We start from the raw sequence: 23,433 nt of genomic DNA, 5'->3' as shown, positions 1-23,433 counted from the left end.
CCTGAGCAATAAGGAAGTGGTATGAAGGATGGTGGTCATCATTAAAGCAGAACACCAGGCAAAAGTGTTTTTAACCCTTTCAGTGGGGCCAGCCCTGCACTGTAAGGTTTAAGTGCTTGTTTTTGTCTAAAATAACAAAGTTATACTCACCCGAACCACAGAGCTGGCTGGCTGCTACTCCAGTCCCTGAAGCCTGTCTCCTCCTCTGCTGCAGCAAGGGCATTGTCCCTCAGCATCCCTGCATCCTCTACACTGTGTATAGAACATGATGACTCAAGGATCCTTAGCATCCTTAGAATGCTGCGGACAGTGTGAGAGAGAGAGAGCTTTGCATGCACAGGTTATGAATGTGGATTAGAGCCCGTTCCTACGGCACAGGGGTTTATGTTTAATGGTCGGCCTGTTACTTTAGGAGTTTTCAGGCAGACTTAGGAGTGGCCACACAAGTCCACAGATATGGCATTGAAAAGAAGTGTTTTTTAATGTATGGGAAATGTTATTAGAAAGCTGAACTAACCCTTTGAAGGCACCTGGCTTAAGTTGCTGAGCTTGTATTTTCATCAGCTTTCTGTAATCCTCTGCCCAGCAGGACCCAGACTGGGAGAGGGAGAGTCAGCAATAGGAGGCAATCAGACTCTGCTGTATTGCGCAGTCCTGCTCATAACTGTTCTGCCTAACTGCAGTTGTGGTGAGAGAGCATGCACTGCATATGCTTGAATGCATAAGCAATTTTATTGAAAAGGTGAACTAAGCCTATAATAAATTGCATGGAGTGCGCATGTTCTTCCTGTGCTTGCATGAGTTTCCTCTGTGTACTCTGGTTTCCTTCCACACTCCATAGACATGCTGGACGGTTTACTACCTCCTGTTTAAATTGGCCCTGTATGTATGCGTGCACAAAAGGCACCTTAGATTATAAGTTCCTCGAGGGCAGGCACTGATGTGAATGTGCAGTATGTAAAGCGCTGTGTAAATTGTCGGCGCAATATAAATAACTGTAATAAATAAATATGTTTTATGGCATTTTTTTGAGGGGGGCATTTTAGAATATTTGACTGCAGTTCAGCTTTAACTTCCAAATATGGGTCCAGGCAAATGGACAGGGAAACCACTTTTATTTTTATTTTTTAACATTTTAGCTTTTCAAGCATTACAATGCAAAATTTTCCTGTGGCCATTTTAGATGTCAATTTGCCCTCCCTGAAGTTTACTTTGCACGTTCACACTGATGCAGTTTCAACTGTTCACCACATGAGGGAGCAATTGTATAAGATTATAGAACAGCTTATTGAAGACAAAGCAAGTGACATGACTGTGTGTGTGAAATTTCATAGATCAGATTGGTAGTTTCATTACCAGGCTAAAAAAAAAGTCAAAATATGTTGTGATAATAGGAAAGACAGAAGAAAAGCTCTGTCAATGGCTAATTGGGCCATTTTCACTTAGGGGTGTACTCACTTTTGTTGCCAGCAGTTTAGACATTAATAGCTGTGTGTTGAGTCATTTTGAGGGGACAGCAAATGTACTCTGATATACAAGCTGTACACTCATTACTTTGCATTGAAGCAAAGTGTATTTCTTCTGTGTCGTCACGTGAAATGATATAATAAAATATTTACAAAAATTCCTATATTGCTCTGTGTGTCCCATTGGGGAGATTTCCCTTCACTTCCTGTCCAATGGTTGCAACAAGAAGTGAGAGTTAATCCCGCCAAAGTCAGGGAAATCTGTGGTGGTCAGCAGGGTCACCAGAACTAGTGTCCTCATTCGAACATTTCCCATCTATTCTTGCTCAAATTTGGGAATGACTTTCACTTTTAGTGATAGTGGTCATCAGGACAAATAGAGAGGATGAATCTCCATAACGTAGACAAAGGCAGCACTCTATCCAAAACTTAAATAAGGGTTTTGGCTTCAGTTGCACCTTAATTTTGAATTAGCAAAACATTTTAATATATTTTAATTTAAACTTTATAAACATACTTATCTCCTGTGCTCACTATGGGGTCTATTTATAAACATACTTATTTCCTATACTCCTCAGCTCCATCTAGCGGCCATAATACAGTATTACATCACAATACATTCAACCTAAAAAGGAACAATATATAAGGGGCGTTCACTTTTACCATAATCTACACAAAACAAACATTCACAAATATTCACAAGAAAAAGGCCCCTATATGTTATATATAAATATATATATATTTCCTGTCTCCCTCCTCATGTCAGCCTATAATAGGTCAGCTCTGCCCTTTTGACCCCCCACAGGACCACCCTCACACGAGGGTTGGCTCCTCCCCCTCAGCATCTGACGTAATTCCCGGCTGCTCTGCGATTGGCGGCCGGGAAGGGGGGGGTCTTCTCCTGGGCAGTAGGAAGCGTCAAGTGGCGTCCCTCTTTGATGGGGAAGATTCCTTATATATGTCTCTCTCTCTCCTCTCTGTTCTGTTAGATTGCAAGTAGATCTCAGCTTAGATCGTAATTTTTTTTGACCCACCAGGGGGAGCACCTATAATATGGAAAGGTAGGATTTTTTAAAGTTCTGTTGAAAAAAAAAAAAATCAAAGAGAGCATTGTGCTAAATGGGCTTTTTGGTCTTGCAGGGGAAGGAGCCCGCTAAGAGACCCGGCGGTACCCTCGGAGGAGGCACATAGCCAGGATGAATTTTCCCGCCCTAGCAGACATAAGGCGAGAAAGCATAAGTTTAAAAAGCATTACCGCTCTCATTTGCCCAGGAGGGAGAGTCATTCCAGGGGTCGTGGGTCTTCTTCCAAAGACCCGGCTAAGGGGCTATCTGCCATTCAGACTTGTTGGTCTTGTAGCGTAAAAGCACTGCCCAATAAGCGACTCTGCAGAGACTGCCTTAAAGAGGTGGCGCAGGATAAACACCATGAGGCAAAAGAGGTGCGTTCCTACATTCAAAAAGCCGTTTCCCAGAGTATGAGAGAGTTCGGCCACTCCAGGCCTTCTACCTCGAGGAGAAGGTTGTCCAGTGCTTCAGAGGAGGGGGAGATCCCATCGAGCCAGGCGGCTTATCCTTCTTCAGCAGAAGATACGGTCAGCGGTCTGGAGGAACCGGCGTATACTTTTGATTTTGCTAAGGTGCCAGTCCTGGTTCAAGCGGTGAAAGAATTGATTGGATGGGAACAATCCTCGTCTCCTCCTAAGAAACTTAGGAAGTACTTTCCGCAAACTGAAGAGAGATTTACCAACTTTTCACTTTATAATCGAGATAAAGGAGCTGATCGAGGAGGAGTGGGCAAGAGCTGACAGGAGACAAACCTTCTCTAATAGTGTAGCAAAGCTTTATCCCTTTAAGACGAGTGAGGTGGAGTTCCTGGACTCAGTTGCCAAGCTGGACGCAGCTTTGCAACGATTGGCCAGACAAATAGTTTTCCCCATATACGATTCGGTCTCCTTTTGGGACCCCATAGATCGAAGATTGGAGTCAGACTTAAAGAGGCTATTTCAGGTCTCAGGTGCAGCTTGTAAAGCAGCAGTCTCCCTGACTTCGGTTTCTCGCGCTGTCCAGTCTTGGGTGTCGCGTTTGAAGGTACGGTGCAATCCGGATGAGGATATTCCCGAATTATCTCCTTTGTTCGGGAATCTGAGATTGGCGGCAGACTTCGTGGCAGAAGCAGCGGTGGACCAGATCAAGCTGGAGGCCAGAGCCATGTTACATTCAGTAACAGCAAGGAGGGCCCTGTGGCTCAGACAATGGACCGCGGATGCAGCGTCAAAACAAAGTCTTTGCTTAATTCCGTTTTCCGGGAAGCTTCTCTTCGGCAAAACCCTGGAGGAGGCAATCAAAACGGGTATCAGGCGACAAGTCGGGATTGCTGCCCCAGGATAGACGGAAACAGCGCCAGTCATTTGGTTCTGGGAGGTTTTCACGAGACAAGTTTAAGGAGGCACGGTCCTATAGCCCGGGGAAGGAGTTTTTTCGTCCCTCCTGGAGGTCTGGTCAGAATTCCTTCTCCAAGTCTTCAATAGGAAAGGGCCCAGCTGGAGCCAAGCAGGGCGAGAAGACCTTCTGAAAGCTTGCCCGCCCATTCAGTTCCGGTGGGAGCAAGGCTCTCTCTCTTCGGGGAGGTATGGGCGGACAACATTACCGACAGATGGATCCTGGATATCATCCAGAGGGGTTACCAGATCGAATTTGCAAAAATACCTCCCTTGTCCGTCATGGTCCAGAGAAATGGAATTGCTTGCGGGATTACAGCATCGAATTACTGCACTCTCGAGCCATAATTCCGGTTCCGGTAGCAGAAAGAGGCATTGGGGTATACGCCCCCTTGTTCTTGGTGAAGAAGGCGTCGGGAAAGTTCCGATCATTCTTGGACCTGAAGTTCTTGAACACATTCATCAAGCAGTTGCCGTTCAGGACGGAGTCTCTGGGTACCATTCTGGCTTTGGTCAAAGCTGGTCACTGGATGATCTCCATAGACCTGGCCGAAGCCTACCTACATATTCCTATCTTTCCGGGGCACCAGCATTTCCTACGTTTTGTGGTGGGCACCAGACACTTCCAATTTCGATGTCTACCCTTTGCCTGTCCACGGCCCCAAGGACTTTTTCCAAAGTTCTGTCGGTCCACATAGCCCTTCTGCGGGTATCTGGCATACAGATCTATCATTACCTGGACGACTTGCTGCTTTTCGCCTCCTCTGCCAGTCAAGCTGGCAGACATTGAGATCAGGTGCTCCACTCCCTGGCGAGGTTTGGATAGCTGATAAACGCACAGAAAAGTTCTTTGGTTCCGTCCCAAAATCTTGAATACATGGGAATTCGGTTTGATACTTCGGTGGCAAGAGTTTTTCTTCCCTTGAGGAAGGTTTTACGAGTCCAAGAGCAGGCCCGGGCACTCAGACGAACTCCGAAGCTATCGGCGAGGCAGGCTATGAGTTTTCTAGGCCTCCTGGAGTCAACAGTACCAGTGGTGCCTTGGCAAGATGGCACAAAAGACGATTCCAGGCAAATTTTTTGGATCAGTGGAATCACTTGTCCCTTACACAGCAGATTCATCTTCCTACAGTGGTTCGCCTATCTCTGGCTTGGTGGACGGATGCGTCCAACCTTTCGCCAGGCAAGCCTCTGGGGGAGGTGGACTGGCTAATTGTCACTACCGATGCCAGCTGCAAAGGCTGGGGAGCGGTGTGCGGGCAGCACACGGTGCAAGCTTCATGGACGGGGCAGATTCTGACGAGTTCCAATCTTCTGGAATTGGCGGCAATTCTGGAGGCCCTGATGGCATTCCCCCCTATCCTTCGACAGCGGCCTGTCAAGGTGATGTCGGACAACAAGACTGCCGTGGCCTATGTTTCCAGGCAAGGGGGTACCAGAAGTTGGCAACTGCTGAAGATTTCGTCCAAGATCTTTCGGTGGACGGAGGACAACCTCCAGGATCTGACGGCTTGTTACCTTCCAGGATCCGAAAATATCAAAGCGGACACACTGTGTCGGAGGCTGCTGGACCACAACGAATGGGCCCTGAGCCATTCTGTTCGGACTCCAATTTTCAGTCTCTGGGGCCAACCGAACGTCGATCTGATGGCTACGGCGGAGAACCACAGGCTTCCGAGATTCTTCTCTCGCCTATACGACCGCAGGGCACTAGTGCAGGATGCGCTAGCTCAAAGGTGGAACTTCCGCTTAGTATACGTGTTTCCACCATTTTGCATGATCCTAAGGGTGCTTCTCAAGATTTAGAGGAAGCAGGTAGACGCAATTGCGATCCTTCCATTTAGGCCAAGACGTCCTTGGTTCCCTTTGTTGTGGCAGATGAGGGTAGTCGATCCACTCCCTCTCCCCTTGACCTCGGATCTTCTGGAACAAGGGGGATTCCGTCACGCGAACCTGGCCAGCTTACACCTTATGGCTTGGAGGCTGAAAGGAATCGGTTAGAGGGCTTGCAGATCACAGAATCAGTGATCCAAACCCTCTTGAGGGCCAGCAAGGGGTCGACTAATGCGACATATTCCCGAATATGGTCCAGATTTATCGAGATGGCAAACCAAACTGATTTCGAACCTTCTGACCCTCCGGTGTGCAGACTCTTGGAGTTTCAGCAGAAGGGCTTGGATGCGGGGTTAAGCTTCAACACACTGAAGGTACACGTTTCGGCGCTCACGGCCTTGACAGGACGGAAGTGGTCGGCTAATCCATTGGTGGTGCAGTTTCTGAAGGCAGTAGGGAAGATTCGGCTGCCTCGGAAGGCATTCTTTCCCAAATGGGATCTCCCGCTAGTATTAAAGTCCCTCATGCAGGATCCATTTGATCCTATACAATCTTGTTATCTGTGGCATCTTACCCTGAGGATGACTTTCCTGTTGGCTATTGCCTCAGCTCGCAGAGTCTCGGAGTTGCACGCCCTGTCTATGGAGGAGCCGTTCTGTGTTCAGCTTCCTAACAGTATCCTACTAAGGCCAGTTCCTTCCTTCCTTCCAAAGGTGTCATCAAGTTTCCATGGGAAATCGAGCTCTTCTCGTTTCCCGCATCAGCAAGTTCAGAGGTGGATGAGGTGCAGTGGAAGAAGTTAGACCTGGTGGAGAATATTGCTGCGTACTTGCAGAGGACTGCATCTTTTCGGAAGGAGAAGAATTTGTTTGTTTTTCGGGCCAAGAATCCTTTCATCATGGATAGTGAGGACCATTTTGTTGGCTTATAGGGTTGCGGGTCTTTCCCCTCCCCAGGACTTAAAGGCTCATTCCACGAGGGCGATGGCGGCTTCCTGGGCAACCTATGCGTAGGTGTCGGTGGATACCATCTGCAGGGCGGCAAGCTGGAAGACGCCAAACACGTTTATGCTGCATTATAAGCTGGATGTTAGATTTGGGGCCGAAGTCTCCATGGGAGTAGCAGTTCTGACAGCTGCTCTTTCTCATTAAAATGTATATTTTTGCAGTTTTCTGGTTTTTGATTGTTTTTGGGGGTTGTTCCCTCCCTAGTCATTGCTTTTAAATCCCATCGTAGGCTGACATGAGGAGGGAGCCAGGAATACGGAAAATTGTATACTTACCTTTCCGTTATTTTCCTTTCCTGGCTCCTCCTCATGTCAGCCGCAATTTTTCCCCGCCCCCTTTTTGGCCGTTGCGAGTGAGTTAAAGATAGAACGCTGGTCATTCTGTATTATACACATATACACACACACATACCTGTTTAGGCTGTTCCATCTCCTCCATCTGTAATATCTGTGCTTCCAGTGACTGAATAAGTAGATCTTTTTCATCAAGCTTTCTTCGCAATGTTTGGATTTTTGCAGAATCAGCTTCATGCATTTCGTGGCTTTTCTGTGTTCCTGAGATCCCATTATAATGATTCTGTTGAGAAACATGTGTTGTAAATAATATACCTATGAATACCAAGTTTATGCTCTTCTGCAACCAAATACTTGCAGGTTTGAAACACAAGCATGAGAACCTGGGGAGATGGGGTGGGACTAAGCCTAGGCCAATAGTGATTTTCACAGCAGACTCAATTCACAAAGCTAACACACCAGGATAGGTATCCTTATATTTAAAATAAAGTGACAGTTGAGTCCAAAGAAAATTGAACATGATAGTCAGCTTAGTGCCTTAGCCTGGTGTTAAAGGTTTGGGAATTGAGCCTAATGTCCTCACTTGCACAGGTGAAATAGTCACACTGGTGGGCATGAATGGGATTTGCTGGCGTCAATTAGCAGTTGTTGTTCCTAGAACTCATTATTGTGTGTAAGGTTAATAAACGTGCGACTTGTAAGCCAGCAAGAGCAAATAGAGCATGTGACAGGGGGAGATGTATTCACATACCTAGCAGAGTGTGAATATCTGTAGCACCTGGGCAGCAGTGAATCTGTAAAGTTTCAAGACACAGACCGGCGAAAAGGTTAGTATAGATCAGGGGTACCCAAACTTCAGCCCTCCAGCTGCGGTGAAACTACAAATTCCATTAGAAATTGCAAGACTCTCATAGCCACAGGAATAATTTCCTAGAGGCAGAGGGATATGTAGTATTACCGCAGCTAGAGCACCAAAGTTTGCCAACCTCAGGTATAGATGTACTTCTTTACACTGCTTTTTTTTATAAAACTGACCCTGTGGTGTTATTGTCAGTGACCCTTGGATCCTATTCATGGCTTAGGCTTCATGCACAAGGGCAGAAAAAAAAAACATTTTTATGCCTCTATGTTAGCCAATGTGTCCACGCACATTGCGGCATTTAGATATCCATTTTAGAGCAGCATTCAGGGGCATAAAAATAAAATGTCACAAACCTGGGTTCTAGGAGGAGCTTACTGGCATAATTTACACACGTAAACATACACTATATTTATTAGAGGTGCACCAAAATGAACATTTCAAAACCGAAATGAAAAAAATGTCAGGCCGAAACCGAAAATATTTTTTATTCTAACTTTTTCAAATTCTTTTAACATTTTATTTATGTTTTATAAACTTTTTATTTTTTTATATTTTATTTTTATTTATTTATTCATTTTTATTAAATATTTTTATTTTTTACTTTACTTTTAGGGGCTTCAGGGAAATATTGGGGGTCTAAACAGACCCCTGATATTTCCCTTTTAAAATAGAAAAAGAGATTGAGGACACTCTGTCGTCAATCTCTTTTTCTGCAGCCCCTGTTATAAATGAACAGGAATCCTCTACACTGAGTGTTCCTGTTCATTTATACCATGAGGACAGAGTATGTTTACTATGACCACAATCATGAATGAACAGGAGGTGATGTAGAGGTGATGTAGATCACTTCCCATCCATTCATAATTGAGGATATAGTAAACATAATATGTCCTCAATGATCTACAAACACTCAGCAATCACTGATCGCTGAGTGTTTGCTCTCGCTCTCCTCTCTGACACGCTGTCACAGGAGGCTGGGTGGGAGGAGAGCGCAACCTCCTATGACAGCACTGGCTGTCTCCGCCCACACACCGCTCTCCTCTGATCTGTGACAGGAGGCTAAGCGGTGGAGGGAGGAGAGACGCCGGCCGCTCACAGCGCTCTCCACCCGCAGTGCTCGGCCGCCTGTGAAAGGTTCTCTCCTCCCCGCTGGGACACAGAGCAGCGCCCAGCGGGGAGGAGAGAAAAAATGGATGCGCCGCTGTATCGGCCAGAAAATGGAACTTTCTGCATTTTGCCAAAAGTGCCATTTTCGGCCGATATGTTTCGGGGGCCGATATATCGGTGCATCCCAAATATTTATCTATTTATTTTAGTGGCTACAATAAATGAACATTCTAGCCAATAGAATAATTTTATATTTTACGTGCATCCTCCTCTAAACATTGTACACACATAAAAGCATATCTTTTATGCTGGATCTTTCTGGCAGAAGATGGGAGTATTGTCATATGCATATGCAGTGGGAATACACTTTCCAGGTTATCGAGGAATAACTAACACAAATGATTATTTCACAGTACAAGAATGAAATAACATTGGGGTTGTTCTATATTACACAGAATACAATACGCTCACCTCATAGCTTGATCTTATTACAGCGAGAGCGTTCGTCAGCTGCTGCTGGTAACTTTTTCTGAGGGTGAATAATTTCTGTAAAGGAGACAAACAGAAATCACAGGTTAAAGAATAACAAATAGCAATAACAAAGACTAGAAGCCACCACCTAAAATTGGTGGAGAAAAGATTTAACCACAAAGGGCGTAGGCTTCTTCTCAGTCAGAGCGGTTACATTTTGGAACTCTCTGCCACAAGCAGTGGTATCTGCAGAGAGTATTGATTCATAAAATCAATTAGATAACATCCTCAGAGACCGTAACATACAGGGGTACAGGTACTCTTAAAAACTAAGACCACACCGGGACTTATATACACACACACACATTGAACTTGATGGACCTGTGCCTTTATTCAACCTCAAATACTATATGTAACTATGTAACTTATACAACAGATGACATAATGTATGAAAATTACAGCTTGTGATTCCATTGTTTATTGTAAAATATCTGGATTATTTAAAGTGCAACTGAAGCCAAACTCTATTTTTTGGATTTGGATAGAATTATATTGCTGTTTGTGTCCCTGCTGGGGAGATTCACCCTCTCTATTTGTGAACATCATCACTGAAAGTTAAAGATAATCCCAAATTTTGGGTTTTCATCAGAACAAGAATACATGGGAAGTCCTCCAATAGGGACACTAATTCTGGTTACTCTGCTGACCACCAGAGATTTTCTTCTCTTTGGTGGGATTTCCTTTTACTTTCTGATGTGGTTATCAGACAAGAATTGAAGATCAATCTCCCTAATAGACATGTGCACTGGCAAAAAATTAGTTTTGTTTTGATTCGGATTTTGCGTTATTTTGTTTTTCGGGATTCGGGTCCGAAATTCAATTCGTTTCGCAATTCAGATGAAATTCGTTAGCGGTAATCTGTACAAAATTTCGTTTTGTTCGTTCGCTGCAGCAAAGTGGCATTTGAGGGGGGGAAAAAATTAAATTTTCTTCTAAAATGTCACTTTGCTGCAACTAAATTTCATCCAGCAAACAAAATTTCATACAGACTACCGCTTTAAGGCACTACAGTGGAATCGGAAATTTGGATTCGTTTGCATTCGTTATATCTGTAATTCGGATACATCCGAATCTCCGAAATTTCGTCCGAATTTCGATTTGGACAAAACGAATCGCACATATCTACTCCCTAATGGGACACAGATGGCAAAAAAGCTGACATGGGTTATTATAACCCTACCTTACTTTTTTTTTTCAATTTCTTTTTATTTTTTTTCCTAATCAAATATATATACATACTAAAAAACAAATTAACCACCTTACATTGTTCCTTTTATCATTAAACAATGCATAAACATTATTCCCCTTTCTACAAAATACCCCAAAAAGGAAAAAAAGACAAAAATATAAACAAATACAACACATTCAAATCTCTCTACCCCCCACACCAAGATGGAAAGACCAGCATTCTAATCCTTCTATCAATAGTCTCATCTAACTGCCTGTGAAATGTAATTTTCCAACCAGGGTTTCCATATCTTTTAAAAATGTTTAACTTTCATTGGTAACTGCCCATAACTTTTCATTTATTTCATACCACGTGATTTTTGGTTTAACTTGTTGTTGTATCTTTGGAATGTCACTGTTCCATGCCTTCCTCAGCACTTGTTTAGCCGCAGTGAATATGAATGTTATTAATTTAGATTGCGCTCATGGGCATCATTTCGGTCTTTGATTCAACAGTGTTTCCCAAAACTGTATAAACTAAATGGTATACCCCTCTCCAAAACCGCCTTCATTTTGGGCATTCCCATACTGTATGCAAGAAAGTTCCCGATATTCGGAAACATCTAAAGCAGTTAGGGGAAAATTACCCCTCCAAATCTAGCCATTCTCTGGGGGGACCATATACTGTACCATTGCGTTAAAAATGTATAATTCGTCTCAATTGCTGAAGTATTTACTGAACAATGCGTTATAGAGTTCCTTATCTGGGACCACGCCTTTTCTTCCAACTTGCCCCCTAATTCTCTCCCCGGTTTCCCTATCTACAACTTCATAGGCGTGTCATGCCGCTTCATCATTATATCATAAACAAAGGAAATTGATCCTTTATCCCCTGGGTTCTGGAAACATCTTTTCTCAAAATCAGTTAACTTCCATGCTTCTTTATCTTTTGGAGCCATTGTGTTAATGAAGCTCCTCATCTGGAGATACCTAAAGATTTCTAAGGTGGGAAGATTGGCGCTCTTTTGCAACTTCTCAAATCTACCAAATCCTACTACAGACACACAATCCCTAACCCCGCCTTTGTCCAATCTTGAAACCTACCCAGCTCCTCCAGCCCTGGTAAAAAAAAAAAAAGTGGGTTTTGGTTTAATGTCGCCAAACGGAAATATGTTTTGAAGTTGGTTTACTGCGGGGTATTAGAGCTAGAATCGAACAAGGGTTCTTGGCAGCAACGAAAATTTCCGATCGAAAATCTACAGATGTATGGCCAGCTTTAGAATGAACTCTGGGTTGGCTGCAGAGTAAAGGCTGGTGGTACCTTTTTATGAACGGTCTCCACATCGCTTATGGTATCATTCATACGATTATAAAGTTCCAAAGCATGAGCTTGAATCTTCTGTTCATATTCTCCTTGCAAAAGAGTCTTCTGGACTACAACTTCTTTCTTCACTGTTCCAAGAGACTGGGGAAAGGCAAAGTTAGACAGTAAGTCAGGAGTCATGTATTGTCCTAAAGTAGGTGTAAACCTTAACCAAATCTTAAGACTCATCTCTTCAGGGAAGCCTATCCCACCCCTAACTAACCACACACATCCATCACATTCTCAAACAATTCATCCCCACACAGCTTCCTCCTCATGTATCACTTCCCCCTCCCTTTTAGATTGTAAGCCCTCAGGGGCAGGGCCCTCCTTACCATCTTGTCTTGAATTGTATTACGATTGTAATGTCCTCTTTATATTGTAAAGCACTGCGCAAACTGTTGGCGCTATATAAATCCTGTATAATAATAATAATAATAACTAAATGACATTTGTTTGCTAAAGCACAGTATATGATAAACTATTGCCACTTTAACATTCACTTTAAAATTCATCTCAGTATTGCTGATTCCCCCGTATCCTCTGTACATGCCTCCCAAGGTAGCAAAGACTTAAAAACATTTAAAATAAACATGACTAGACTAAAACTAGATATGAACTCAAAGCAATATAGTGCATAATAAATGTTTGTCTATATGTATTCGAAGTTAAAAAGGAGTAAAAGTGTTAAAGTGAAGTAAAAACAAATTACTGATAGGCAGGTTTTTTTATGACAGAAGAGACTATTAAGGTTAAATCTATTTTGCCATTAAAGTTTTTTTTCTGCCTGTCAGCAATTTTGTTTTTCCTGTATACTGAGCCACACATGTGCATCTCATTGCACAGGCTCGGCATGCCGAGCTGAAGTATTTTGTGTGTGCATGTACATAAGTTGCACCATCGGGGCCCAGCCAATCAAATAGCCTAAGACTCAAACCCCATGGAGAAGACTGGGACGAAGAAGCAAGTGCTGACGAGTGAGAAGCACAGCACTGGAGGGGATCACTTTGGCAGGTAAAACCGCCATAATGCTGTGCAAACAAGCACATTATCGCTAAAAGCTGTGGGGCGGGGTGGTGGGGCTTTTTGTTCTTCTTTCCAATCACTTTACTTCCACTTTAAATGAGGTCACAGACATCCACCAGAGACACTTTGCTACAACGTTCATATTAGTATTTCCTTAGTATCAGCTGCAATATTCATAGGATGTGTCCTTGTAATACAAGATAGCAGAGTGCATCACCAATCATGTAGTAATTAATTTGAAAAGTACAACACACAACATTAGATAAGTTTATTTTTGTACATGTTCACATTTTTGGGAACAGGGGGTAAGCACTTATACCCTCAAACAATTTTTTTATACATTTTCATAACACTTTTATGCTTAGATCAGCCTTTGTTATCCAGGGTTCTGTGGAATCCTAGAGCTCCTCCTGAGGTGCGCAAGGGCAGATTCATCTCCTGTCTACAACTGTCATACAGTGTAAGGAGACACTTCACCACTGACCACCAATGGAAGAGGACATGGGCTGTGTTTCTTCAGAGGCCATTATTATTTTTTATTTTATAATATTTTATTGTCTTATACAGAAGGTGGTGTTATACAGGTGAAACTCGAATAATTAGAATATCGTGCAAAAGTAATTGCAGTAAGTGCTGCAAAAGGGGCCCAAACCAAGTACTGAGTACATATGCATGCTTGTACTTTTCAGAGGTCCGATATTGTTCTATGTACAATCCTTGTTTTATTGATTGCATGTAATAATCTACTTTTTTGAGGTTGTGGATTTGGGGTTCTTGGGGTTTTCATGAGCTGTAAGCCATACTCATCACAATTATGACAAATCACGGCTTGAATTATCTTGCTTTGCATGTAATGAGTCTATCTCATATATTAGTTTCACTTTTTAAGTTGCATTAGTGAAATAAATGAACTTTGCACGATATTCTAATTATTCTAGTTTCACCTGTAAAATGATCCATTCTGGGAGTCAAGTACTCTTGTTAAGTCCCATTCTTCCCCTTTAACCCTTTTACTTCCACCATATGCACATATTTTTTTTTTATGTATATGTTGTTTTTGGTTGTTTCTTATTTATTTGTGTTATATATTTTTCTTCTATATTGTCTGTTTAAAGAAATAGGTTTTTACCATCTCCTTTTCCATCTAAAATGAAAAATAAAAAGATATACTTTGAATTAAAGAAAGATCTGACCTGTGTCAGCGTTTGTATCAAATTTCTCAGCTCATTCAATTCCCAGATTTCTGTGATGTCTGTCTGTGTTGCGCAGTCCGATTCAAAGTTCCCCACTCTAAGCTGCGCTGAGATTGTGTGACTGCAAAGAAACAAATACTGTTACAGTTCAATGTCCAAATATCAGTAATGTCAATAGTATCATCACCAGATGTCAGATTGTATTCAGATGGGCAAATGAATGACCTACTATATACACTGAGTGGCCAGATTATTATGACCACCTGACGTTTGTAGGTAACTTAGCTATAATTAGCTATAATTTCGCGCTGAAGTTGCTAGAGAGCCAGACCATTATAAATAGGGAAGCAGGTTGTTTACCACAACAGTAGAAGTGATTTGTTTCTGAAGATACCGGGAAACAACGCGACTTAACAGCCTTTGAACGCGGGATGATTGTTGGCGCACAGAGCCAATCCGTTAAATGTTCAAGAGCAGCTGTTTTTAAAATGTTTAAAGACTGGACTGTCAGCCGAAAATCTGGGTCTGAATGTGCGAATTGTGGCCGTCACCGACTAGTCAATGTTAGGGCAGAACGGAGAGTGGCAAGACAACAGTAGGGCAACAGAAGGGCAACAGTGCAGTGTCAGATTCCTCGCATCACCTTTCAACATCTCGTGGAGTCACGAGGCGGCCCAACAAAGTCATCTCGTGGAGTCATCTCGTGGCCCAATGAAGTACTGATGGGGTGGTCATAATAATCTGGCCACTCATTGTATACACAATTTATCGCAGACACCTTCGTCTGAACTCCAGCCCTGACCTACTATATTATATAGCGGATACCTTCATCTGAACTCCAGCCTTGACCTGCTATATTATATAGCAGATACCTTCATCTGAACTCCAACTTTGACCTACTATATTATATAGCAGATACCTTCATCTGAACTCCAACTTTGACCTACTATATTATATAGCAGATACCTTCATCTGAACTCCAGCCTTGACCTACTATATTATATAGCAGATACCTTCATCTGAACTCCAACTTTGACCTACTATATTATATAGCAGATACCTTCATCTGAACTCCAACCTTGACCTACTATATTATATAGCAGATACAGTCAGCTGAACTCCAGTCAAATAGCTAAAAACTATGCTAAAAAATACAACTTTGTGAACTGCCAAATGATATGTGATTGTGCTTGGCCAGTCTTCTAATGCAGATACCTCTACCACAAGGATTGGCCAGTAGGGTGACACCTTTATGTCTATTACAGTTAAGCAATGAAGTGGTGTCACTGCCATGCTGCAGCCTGTTGATGGGACAAAGCAAGGACAGCAGAACACCAATGGTATACTTATACCAGCTACATTTAAATTAAAGCTGAACTCCGGGATAAGCAAATATTGTCTAAATACAAAAGGCATATGTATCCTTATTTGAATCATTGAGGGCTGATTTTCAAATCTTACACTCAGGATATAGCTGGGCGAATGACATTCATGCAGAACTACTAAATAGATGGCACTGAGGAGCATAGGATGCTTTGTGTATTTCTTCTAGATCCGTGCAGGAATCCAGGGTGAAGCATCTCCTGCACTTTGTCTCTATGCAAAACCTTTCTATCATCGTTCATAGTTTTTCTTTCTGAAAAGCCTTTGATAGATCTCATGTCATGTGTATGCATTGTATAAAGTCGGCCGGTCAGTGATGTAGTTGTGCAGTTTATCAATCAGCCCTCCTAACGATCGGAATACCTGATCTGGATCTCCCGCACATACGCTGCCACAGCCTCCTCCTCATCCCCGCAGACGATCCCCGATGTCCCGCACAGATCCATACTGATCCAACTCTCCCAGAACAAAGTTCTCAGCGTTCTATCACCATAACAACCAGCGCCGGAGGAAGTGACACTTCCACTCTGACGACACAGCCGCAGCCATCTTTAGGAGATCAGAAGCGAATCTCCCTGTTAGTGGAAGGGGTGATCAGTGTGTGGGGGGTTGCTGTGCAGCCTGGGACTCTTGCAAAAGTCATGGTGGGAGGAGGAGCGGAAACAAGGAAGAAACAAGGTTTCACAGCAGTTGAGTCTAAATTAAGATTCCATTTTACATGCAAATATAAAAAAAACTACAACAATCAATTAAATGTGTGTGAAGGTTTCATTTATCCAGGCTGTGGTATGATTTGCATACCTCCCAACTGTCCCTCATTTGGAACCACATTCTTCTTTCCGCCTCTGCTGTCCCTCTTGATGTGCAGATAACTATGAAAATGTTTTCTTTAAAAGAGAACTATGGGGGTAACCATCCCATAATTCTCTTTAGGGTTACGGGAGGACGTATACTAACCTCCTTCCGTGACCCAAAGTTCAGTATATAGCAGGCTACTGCTCGCTATATACTGAGAGTGCCGCAGCCGGGACGGATCCCAACAATACTGTTGAGATCCACCCAGGTGGCTGATTGACAAAGAACTCTACCTATTTAGAGGCGGAGCCAACTGTGCCCACCCCCTTCCCTGTCCGTTCCCCCAATCAGAGCTGGAGGATAAGAGAGGGGAAGGGGGAATCTCTGCGGGGAGCGGTGACTGTAAGTAAGTAAGACTGTAAGTCACCGCTCACTGCAGGCAGATGATCGGGAAGTTGGCGAGCGACGGTATGTGTTCGCTCACTTCCCGATTAATAGAGCCGATGTGTGACAGTTTCAATGTCACACTTAGGCTCTAACTATGTGAATGAGTGTAAAACACTCACCTCATAGTTCTCCTTTAACGCCCGTCACCAGGCAAAGAAAAAAAATGACCCTTGCATTGGGGGGTACCCCCGCATTGCAAGGGTTAGGCGCTTGTTTTTTCCTGGGGTATTACTTAGCTGATCCCAACTACCGCGGCAGTCAATGCTCACTTGTTTGCTCCCTCTGCGTCCGAATGCCTAATGCAGGTCAATGGACCTGCATAAGATGTAATAATGCCAGCGGTCCTTAGACCACCAGAGTGAAGGGGAGAAGAGACTGCTGGGACCGGTTTAGCAGCCTGGACACAGATGGCGGGAGGGTGGCTCAGGTAAGTAAAGCAGCTTTAATAGTGTCCCCCTAGACATAATCAAGCACAAAGGAAAGGAAAGGAGGAGGGAAATTCTAATCATGAATGATTTTCAAGAATACTCATACATATTGTAATGTGCATGTGCTAGGTGTGAACGAAACCCATTTAGTACATGCGGGATTCCATTTTAGTAGCCGGTCTGGGCGAAATTTTTAATGGCTTTGGAACAAAATTAGCTGGCTCAGTGAAGGCGAGATCGAATGCTCTGACCTATGATTTCGAACAAAATTCTAACAGTACATGGCCAGCTTTAGGAAGATAACCCTGCTGAATCAAATGAATTATCCACTATTTATGATCAACCACTGAGTAAGAAATCTCAAACATGGAAGAAAATCTATCAACGTCTATCATACTGTTGATGGAGTTCCTGCTTTTGACCAATGTCTTTACAATTGCAATAATATTTTAATTTTTTGTGGCCTTAGTTCTCTTTTGGGTCACAGGAGGACATATACTATTTCCTGCTGTGACCCTAAGTCAGCATATAGTGGGCAATTGCCCACACTTTATGCTGACAGCGCAGAGCTGCGCTACAACCAGATAAGATCCGGACAATATTGTAGGTATCCACCACACTGCCTGATTGACAGCTGGCTCTGCCTCCGTAGAGGCAGTGCTAGCTGTGCCCACCCCCTCCCCCTTCTGTCCCTCCAATGAGCACTGGGAGAACAGGGGGGGAAGGGGGGGGGGGGAATCCCTGCAGGGAGCAGTGACTGACAGTCACTGCTCTCTGCAGGGAGAAGACCGTGAGCTGAGTGATCAGCTCTTGATCTATAGAGCCGACGTGTGACAGCTGCAGTCACACGCTGGCTCTAAGTATTGGGAAGAGTACATTTTACTCTCCCAATAGTTCTCCTTTAAATGTCATAAATCTATATCCATGTATAGAAATTACTGAATTTTGCCACTCAATCAAATTCATCAATGGTAGTTTACTTTTGTACTTTCATATTGGCAATCAACAGCTTGTTCGAATTGCCTGAAAAGTGCTATGTGTATGGCGCAATTACCCCTAATTTCCACAACCAGTTGCAGAGTTTGAATACTTGTATCTGGAAATGTCCTGATTCCAAACAATGAGACTTTTTTTCAAAATATTACATACAATTACTGTATTCTGTATAATCTGACTGACATGTTTCATCTAAAAATATTTCCTATCCTTGTTTTATAAACATTTCTTGATTGATTTGTAGTTTGGCATGAAGCTCTGAGGCAGGATACCTGAGGAGGGACAAGTCTTTGCAGTCAGAGCAATACAGAACAGTGGAAGGAAGAATCCCCGCCAGGACTCCCCCTGTTCAACAAACAGCGATTTGTCAATCTACTTTTGTTGAAGGGGATGGACTGAAAACTCTCTGCTGAACAGGGATTGCAGCCAATAAGACGCTGCTGTCAGATTACAATAGACCAGCATTAGTTCAACCCGCAGGATGTACGGCTGTTGGAATTACAAAACAGTGGCTGCAGCTTAAAGGAGAACTATGAGGTGAGTGCTTTTTACTCACCTCATAGTTCTAGCCGACCTGTGACAATGAGAGTGTCACAGGTCTGGGGGGGGGGAGGGGTCCTGATAGGGCCACACAATGGCCAAATTGTCTGCTGACTCAGCTGAAATTCAGCCAGTGTATGGACAGTTTTAGCCTTCTTCTGTTACTGTACAACCAAACTGTATGTAATCCAGCCAGATCTCAGCTCATATCATAGCTGCTCATAATTTTATCCTGCTGCTGGTCAGTTTTACACTGCTGTATTATGTGCGTAGTTTAATAGAAACTGTCCGGAGGCAGGGACAGCCTCAGAAAACTACTGGGCAATTTGTATCTGCTGGTCACAGTGGGCCTAAATCTACTGATAATAAAAAATCAAACTGAAATTAACCAGACTGGGGTTCTTCTGCTGTGTGTAACCCACGACCAAAAGAAAGAAGAAGCAAATCCACAATCAAATATACGCTGCCAGTATACGCTGTCCATGAGACATAAATGTTTTGAGACACATACAGTTTTGAGGCATCCTCTATGCAGATTTTGTATACTTTCAATGTTGCTTCCCCGCTGTCCAGTATTCATTTATTTGTTTGTTTGTTTTTTAGGAATTAATACTAACTGCATATAAAATTCCATTTACTGATGTATTAATTATTACAGAACTGCATTCAATTATGTCTGTTATATCTGCCTGACATTCATCTTAAAGTGTATGTAGAGCAGAAAATTTTTTGACTAGTTTTGGGTGGAGTGTGAAATGATTAAAACTCCTGTTGGGTTTTTAGTGCTATCCAGGGCTCCACTAAAGAGATAGACCTTCACTTCCTATTCCACCGACAACATTTCCACCAGACAGGAAGTGAGGAAAAATCTGCAATACAAAAATAAAAAACTGACAGGGTTTCTACCTTCTAGGCTTTCCCTACTCAACCAAAGGAAAGCATTGCTATGTCTGTCTGTGTTGATGTTGCAGAATTAACCTCAGAACCAAAACCTGAAAGGAGAACAGGAAGTAAGTGCAAATTGGATTCCTGGACTGCAGTAAAAATCTGAAAGAGATTATAACCCCCTTTATGCAATTCTGAGGCTGGCCATACACCTGTAGAATATTGTATTGTTCTAAAAAATTATTAGAACGTTCATTCGATTTGCTAAGGGCCCATTCGCATTGGGGGCATTAGGACTGCACTGGCCTTTTTTTCCATTGCAGCCACAACACAAGACAAGGCAATTTGTCTTGTACCAGAAGGGCTTTAGTTACACCACCATGTTGCTCAGACTTCCCTGAGCACTCTGTCCAGTACAGGATCACAAAAGACAGAGCAGTCATCACCAGCAGCTATTCATCTACCTTCTTGAAGGAAGTAGGAGCAGGCAGCAGGAGAGTGTCTTGCCTTGCTGTCTCTTTGTGTTTGTGGAGACACACACAGCTTACTAGCACACACAAGGGTGGCTCTATAGGAGCCGCCCTACAACAGGATATCAGGACCAGTGCTCAGAGGACCAGCTGATTCTGCAGCAAGCTAAAACGTTTAAAAATCAAGGAACAGCGTCCATTGTAAGAGATTTTATCAGTATCTGAAAAGGATTAAAAACCTTTTGACTTTAATATGACTTTCAGTATGGCCGTGGTGCAGATTTTGGTCTCCAATATTGATGCTTTACAGGAAGAACTTGTATGTGTCCTCCACACTTACGTTTGTGATCTATTTGGGAACAGTTGTACTCCAGCTAACAAAATCCATGTCTCCATATCAGAATGTCCTGGCATCAACTCACATTCTTTTTTATGAATCAGAAGCCTTGTGAACTCTAAATAGAAAGTGTCTGCGTCAAGAAATGTCACACTGTGCTGGAAGCCATGCCACATGTTCTGAAATCCTTCTGCTGGGAAGAACCATGTAAATCTGAATGAGACCAAGGACAAGACAGCGAAACCGTCACATAGCGGGTGGCAGGCGTATTCGATTTATATATAGGTGGTGTTCTCAGAGTGTTTGTGGCTTGAACACTCTTGAAAATTATTATAGCCGTGTGCATACTGATGTCATCTTGTATATTTCCGACAGTGATATAGAGATAGATAGATAGATAGATAGATAGATAGATAGATAGATAGATAGATAGATAGATAGATAGATAGATAGATAGATAGATAGATAGATAGAGATACAGAGATTGTGTGACAAATAGAAGATAGATAGATAATTGATAAATAAATGATACCAGTAGACATTTATTATTTCCAAATCAAATGTGTGGTCTTTTTCTCTTTTGTCTTCAAATTGGCCATAGAATTTGCACCCTTTGCAATTTCTGTTTTCGAAAGATCTCCCATTTAGGGCTCATTCACACACACAGCGGTGACCTGCGTTTTACCAGGTGCATACAGGTGAAACTCGAATAATTAGAATATCGTGCAAAAGTAATTGCAGTAAGTGCTGCAAAAGGGGCCCAAACCAAGTACTGAGTACATATGCATGCTTGTACTTTTCAGAGGTCCGATATTGTTCTATGTACAATCCTTGTTTTATTGATTGCATGTAATAATCTACTTTTTTGAGGTTGTGGATTTGGGGTTCTTGGGGTTTTCATGAGCTGTAAGCCATAATCATCACAATTATGACAAATCACGGCTTGAATTATCTTGCTTTGCATGTAATGAGTCTATCTCATATATTAGTTTCACCTCTTAAGTTGCATTAGTGAAATAAATGAACTTTGCACGATATTCTAATTATTCAAGTTTCACCTGTAGGTCATCACTGGGACACATATAAAACAATTGTTTTCTATGTGCCCTGTTCATACCACAATGCGGGTGTAATGGGCACACCACACAATACGGGTGTGACAGGTGGCTACTTTTGTTCCCCAGGGTCCCTGTGTGTGTTGTAAAGTACTCATCGCTCCAAGATCGCTCCCTGATGAAATACAATCTCACTCTTAGTTTACTCATTTGTATTAACATTGTAGTCCATCACCGGAGTGTGCTTGGAGCTGTGACTACTTTACAACACACGCAGGAACAAAAGTATCCACCCTCCAAAAGGAAGGACAGTGTCAGCACCAGTTCAGAGATGATTTCATGCAGTGATGAAATAAGCCACAATTCTGTTAATAGTTAAGCTACTTTTAAATTTTAACTGCTGAGTTTAGTGCATGATGCAGAGAGAGGCTCTAATGTCATCACATCAGCACCGCTCTCTGTATCGTTGAGGACCACCCATCGCAGGAAAAGATCCACAAAAGATTCTGCACATCACATGACCAGCCTGAAGACATCTGGAAAAGGTAAGCTTATAAAAACAATGAAGAATACAGCAGAGGGGAGCCCTGGGCACAGGAACGGGAGTGATGGGGCACGGGATGGGGGGTTCTAGCATTTGCTCTAAAAACATTTTTGTAAAATAATGATTTTCTATAAGAAAATAAATACATAAATATAAATCATTGGTAAAAGATGGTGAAACCAATGCACTTTTTCCTCTAACGTAGAATATTTTTTCTCCATTGATCAAAGTGTCTAAAGGAAGAACAGTTTGGTATATTTATTCCCAATTAGATTCTTCCTGTAATGATACAGTTCAAGAAAACAAGTATGTGACTTGCTTCAGTAGAAATAAGAACTGCTATTCCTCCAGATGCCATGATATATAAGTCATTGAATAAATGAAAACCAAGTTTTAAAAACTGTCTGCGGTGTCTTCTCTAATAAGTAACATGCTGGTGGTGTTCCTGCAGGATGATATAGCAGCATTCGAATTCTCATTTATTGTCCTTGATGTATACAAGAAAATTGCACCGGACGTCTGCTGGATAAACACATTATTCAAGGCAAGTACACACTAGAAACCCAAAGCAATTAATGCTGCATTAAATGTCAACACTATTTCAGGTTATTTGAGTTTGAGGACTTATGCGCTAAACACGCCATCTGCGATAAAGTGGAATAACAAGGCACTCAGAGAAAGGAACTCGGCTCAAAGATTCCCCAGACTGGCAGAAAAAGTCGTTCACGGTTTAGGGGTTTGCACAGCTGTTGTATATCGCTAATACAACCTCACTACATGTTTTCCACTTAATTAATATGAAACGGAGAATGAATGCAGAATGCAGATAATTAATCTCCTGAGCGCCAGAAGACCCCTAATCTCATTATATTGCAGACAGCCTTATGGTGTGGTCTGTCTCTGAACAAAGGGTTAACGCCATGAAAAAGAGGGGGAACTATTTGCGCTGTGAAGCTCTGTAATCTTGTTATAGCAGGCACACTGTTACTGAATTTAGTGTCTCTGGGTATAATTACGTGAACATTAAAGTGAAACGCTTTGTCTGATCCCCAGTCCTTATTTCAACATTTGTGGACTTATGCTGTCACTATTTGATGAAATGAACACTGGCTGTTTTGAAGCGGTCCTATAGCTGATGTTAGCCGGATAGCTTTTGCATTGCATATGAGTTTATATGAAGCTCTGTACTTTAAAATAGACCCGAACTCAAAAAGTTAGGATTTGCTCTGTTATATGGAGCAGAAGAAATGTTAATTGTGCCTAAA

General features: G+C 42.6%; 1 protein-coding gene across 1 annotated transcript in view; it reads right to left on the bottom strand.

Annotated features, from left to right (window-relative positions):
• Positions 1 to 16,117, bottom strand: part of CUNH10orf67 (chromosome unknown C10orf67 homolog) — a 94,373-nt gene extending 78,256 nt beyond the window's left edge. The window contains exons 1-5 of the mRNA XM_018557951.1: positions 16,035 to 16,117; positions 14,289 to 14,409; positions 12,028 to 12,171; positions 9,480 to 9,554; positions 7,158 to 7,322 (exon numbers count right to left, since the gene is read on the bottom strand). Coding sequence (XP_018413453.1) covers positions 7,158 to 7,322; positions 9,480 to 9,554; positions 12,028 to 12,171; positions 14,289 to 14,409; positions 16,035 to 16,117 — 588 coding nt within the window. The remainder of the gene's footprint in view (positions 1 to 7,157; positions 7,323 to 9,479; positions 9,555 to 12,027; positions 12,172 to 14,288; positions 14,410 to 16,034) is intronic.
• Positions 16,118 to 23,433: the final 7,316 nt, after the last annotated feature.

Source organism: Nanorana parkeri, unplaced genomic scaffold (genome assembly GCF_000935625.1).
Source record: "Nanorana parkeri isolate BGI_ZX_2015 unplaced genomic scaffold, ASM93562v1 scaffold313, whole genome shotgun sequence".
NCBI classification, from domain to species: Eukaryota; Metazoa; Chordata; class Amphibia; order Anura; family Dicroglossidae; genus Nanorana; species Nanorana parkeri.
Note: the sequence above shows the minus strand (reverse complement) of the source record. Positions and strands in the feature narration are given on the sequence as shown.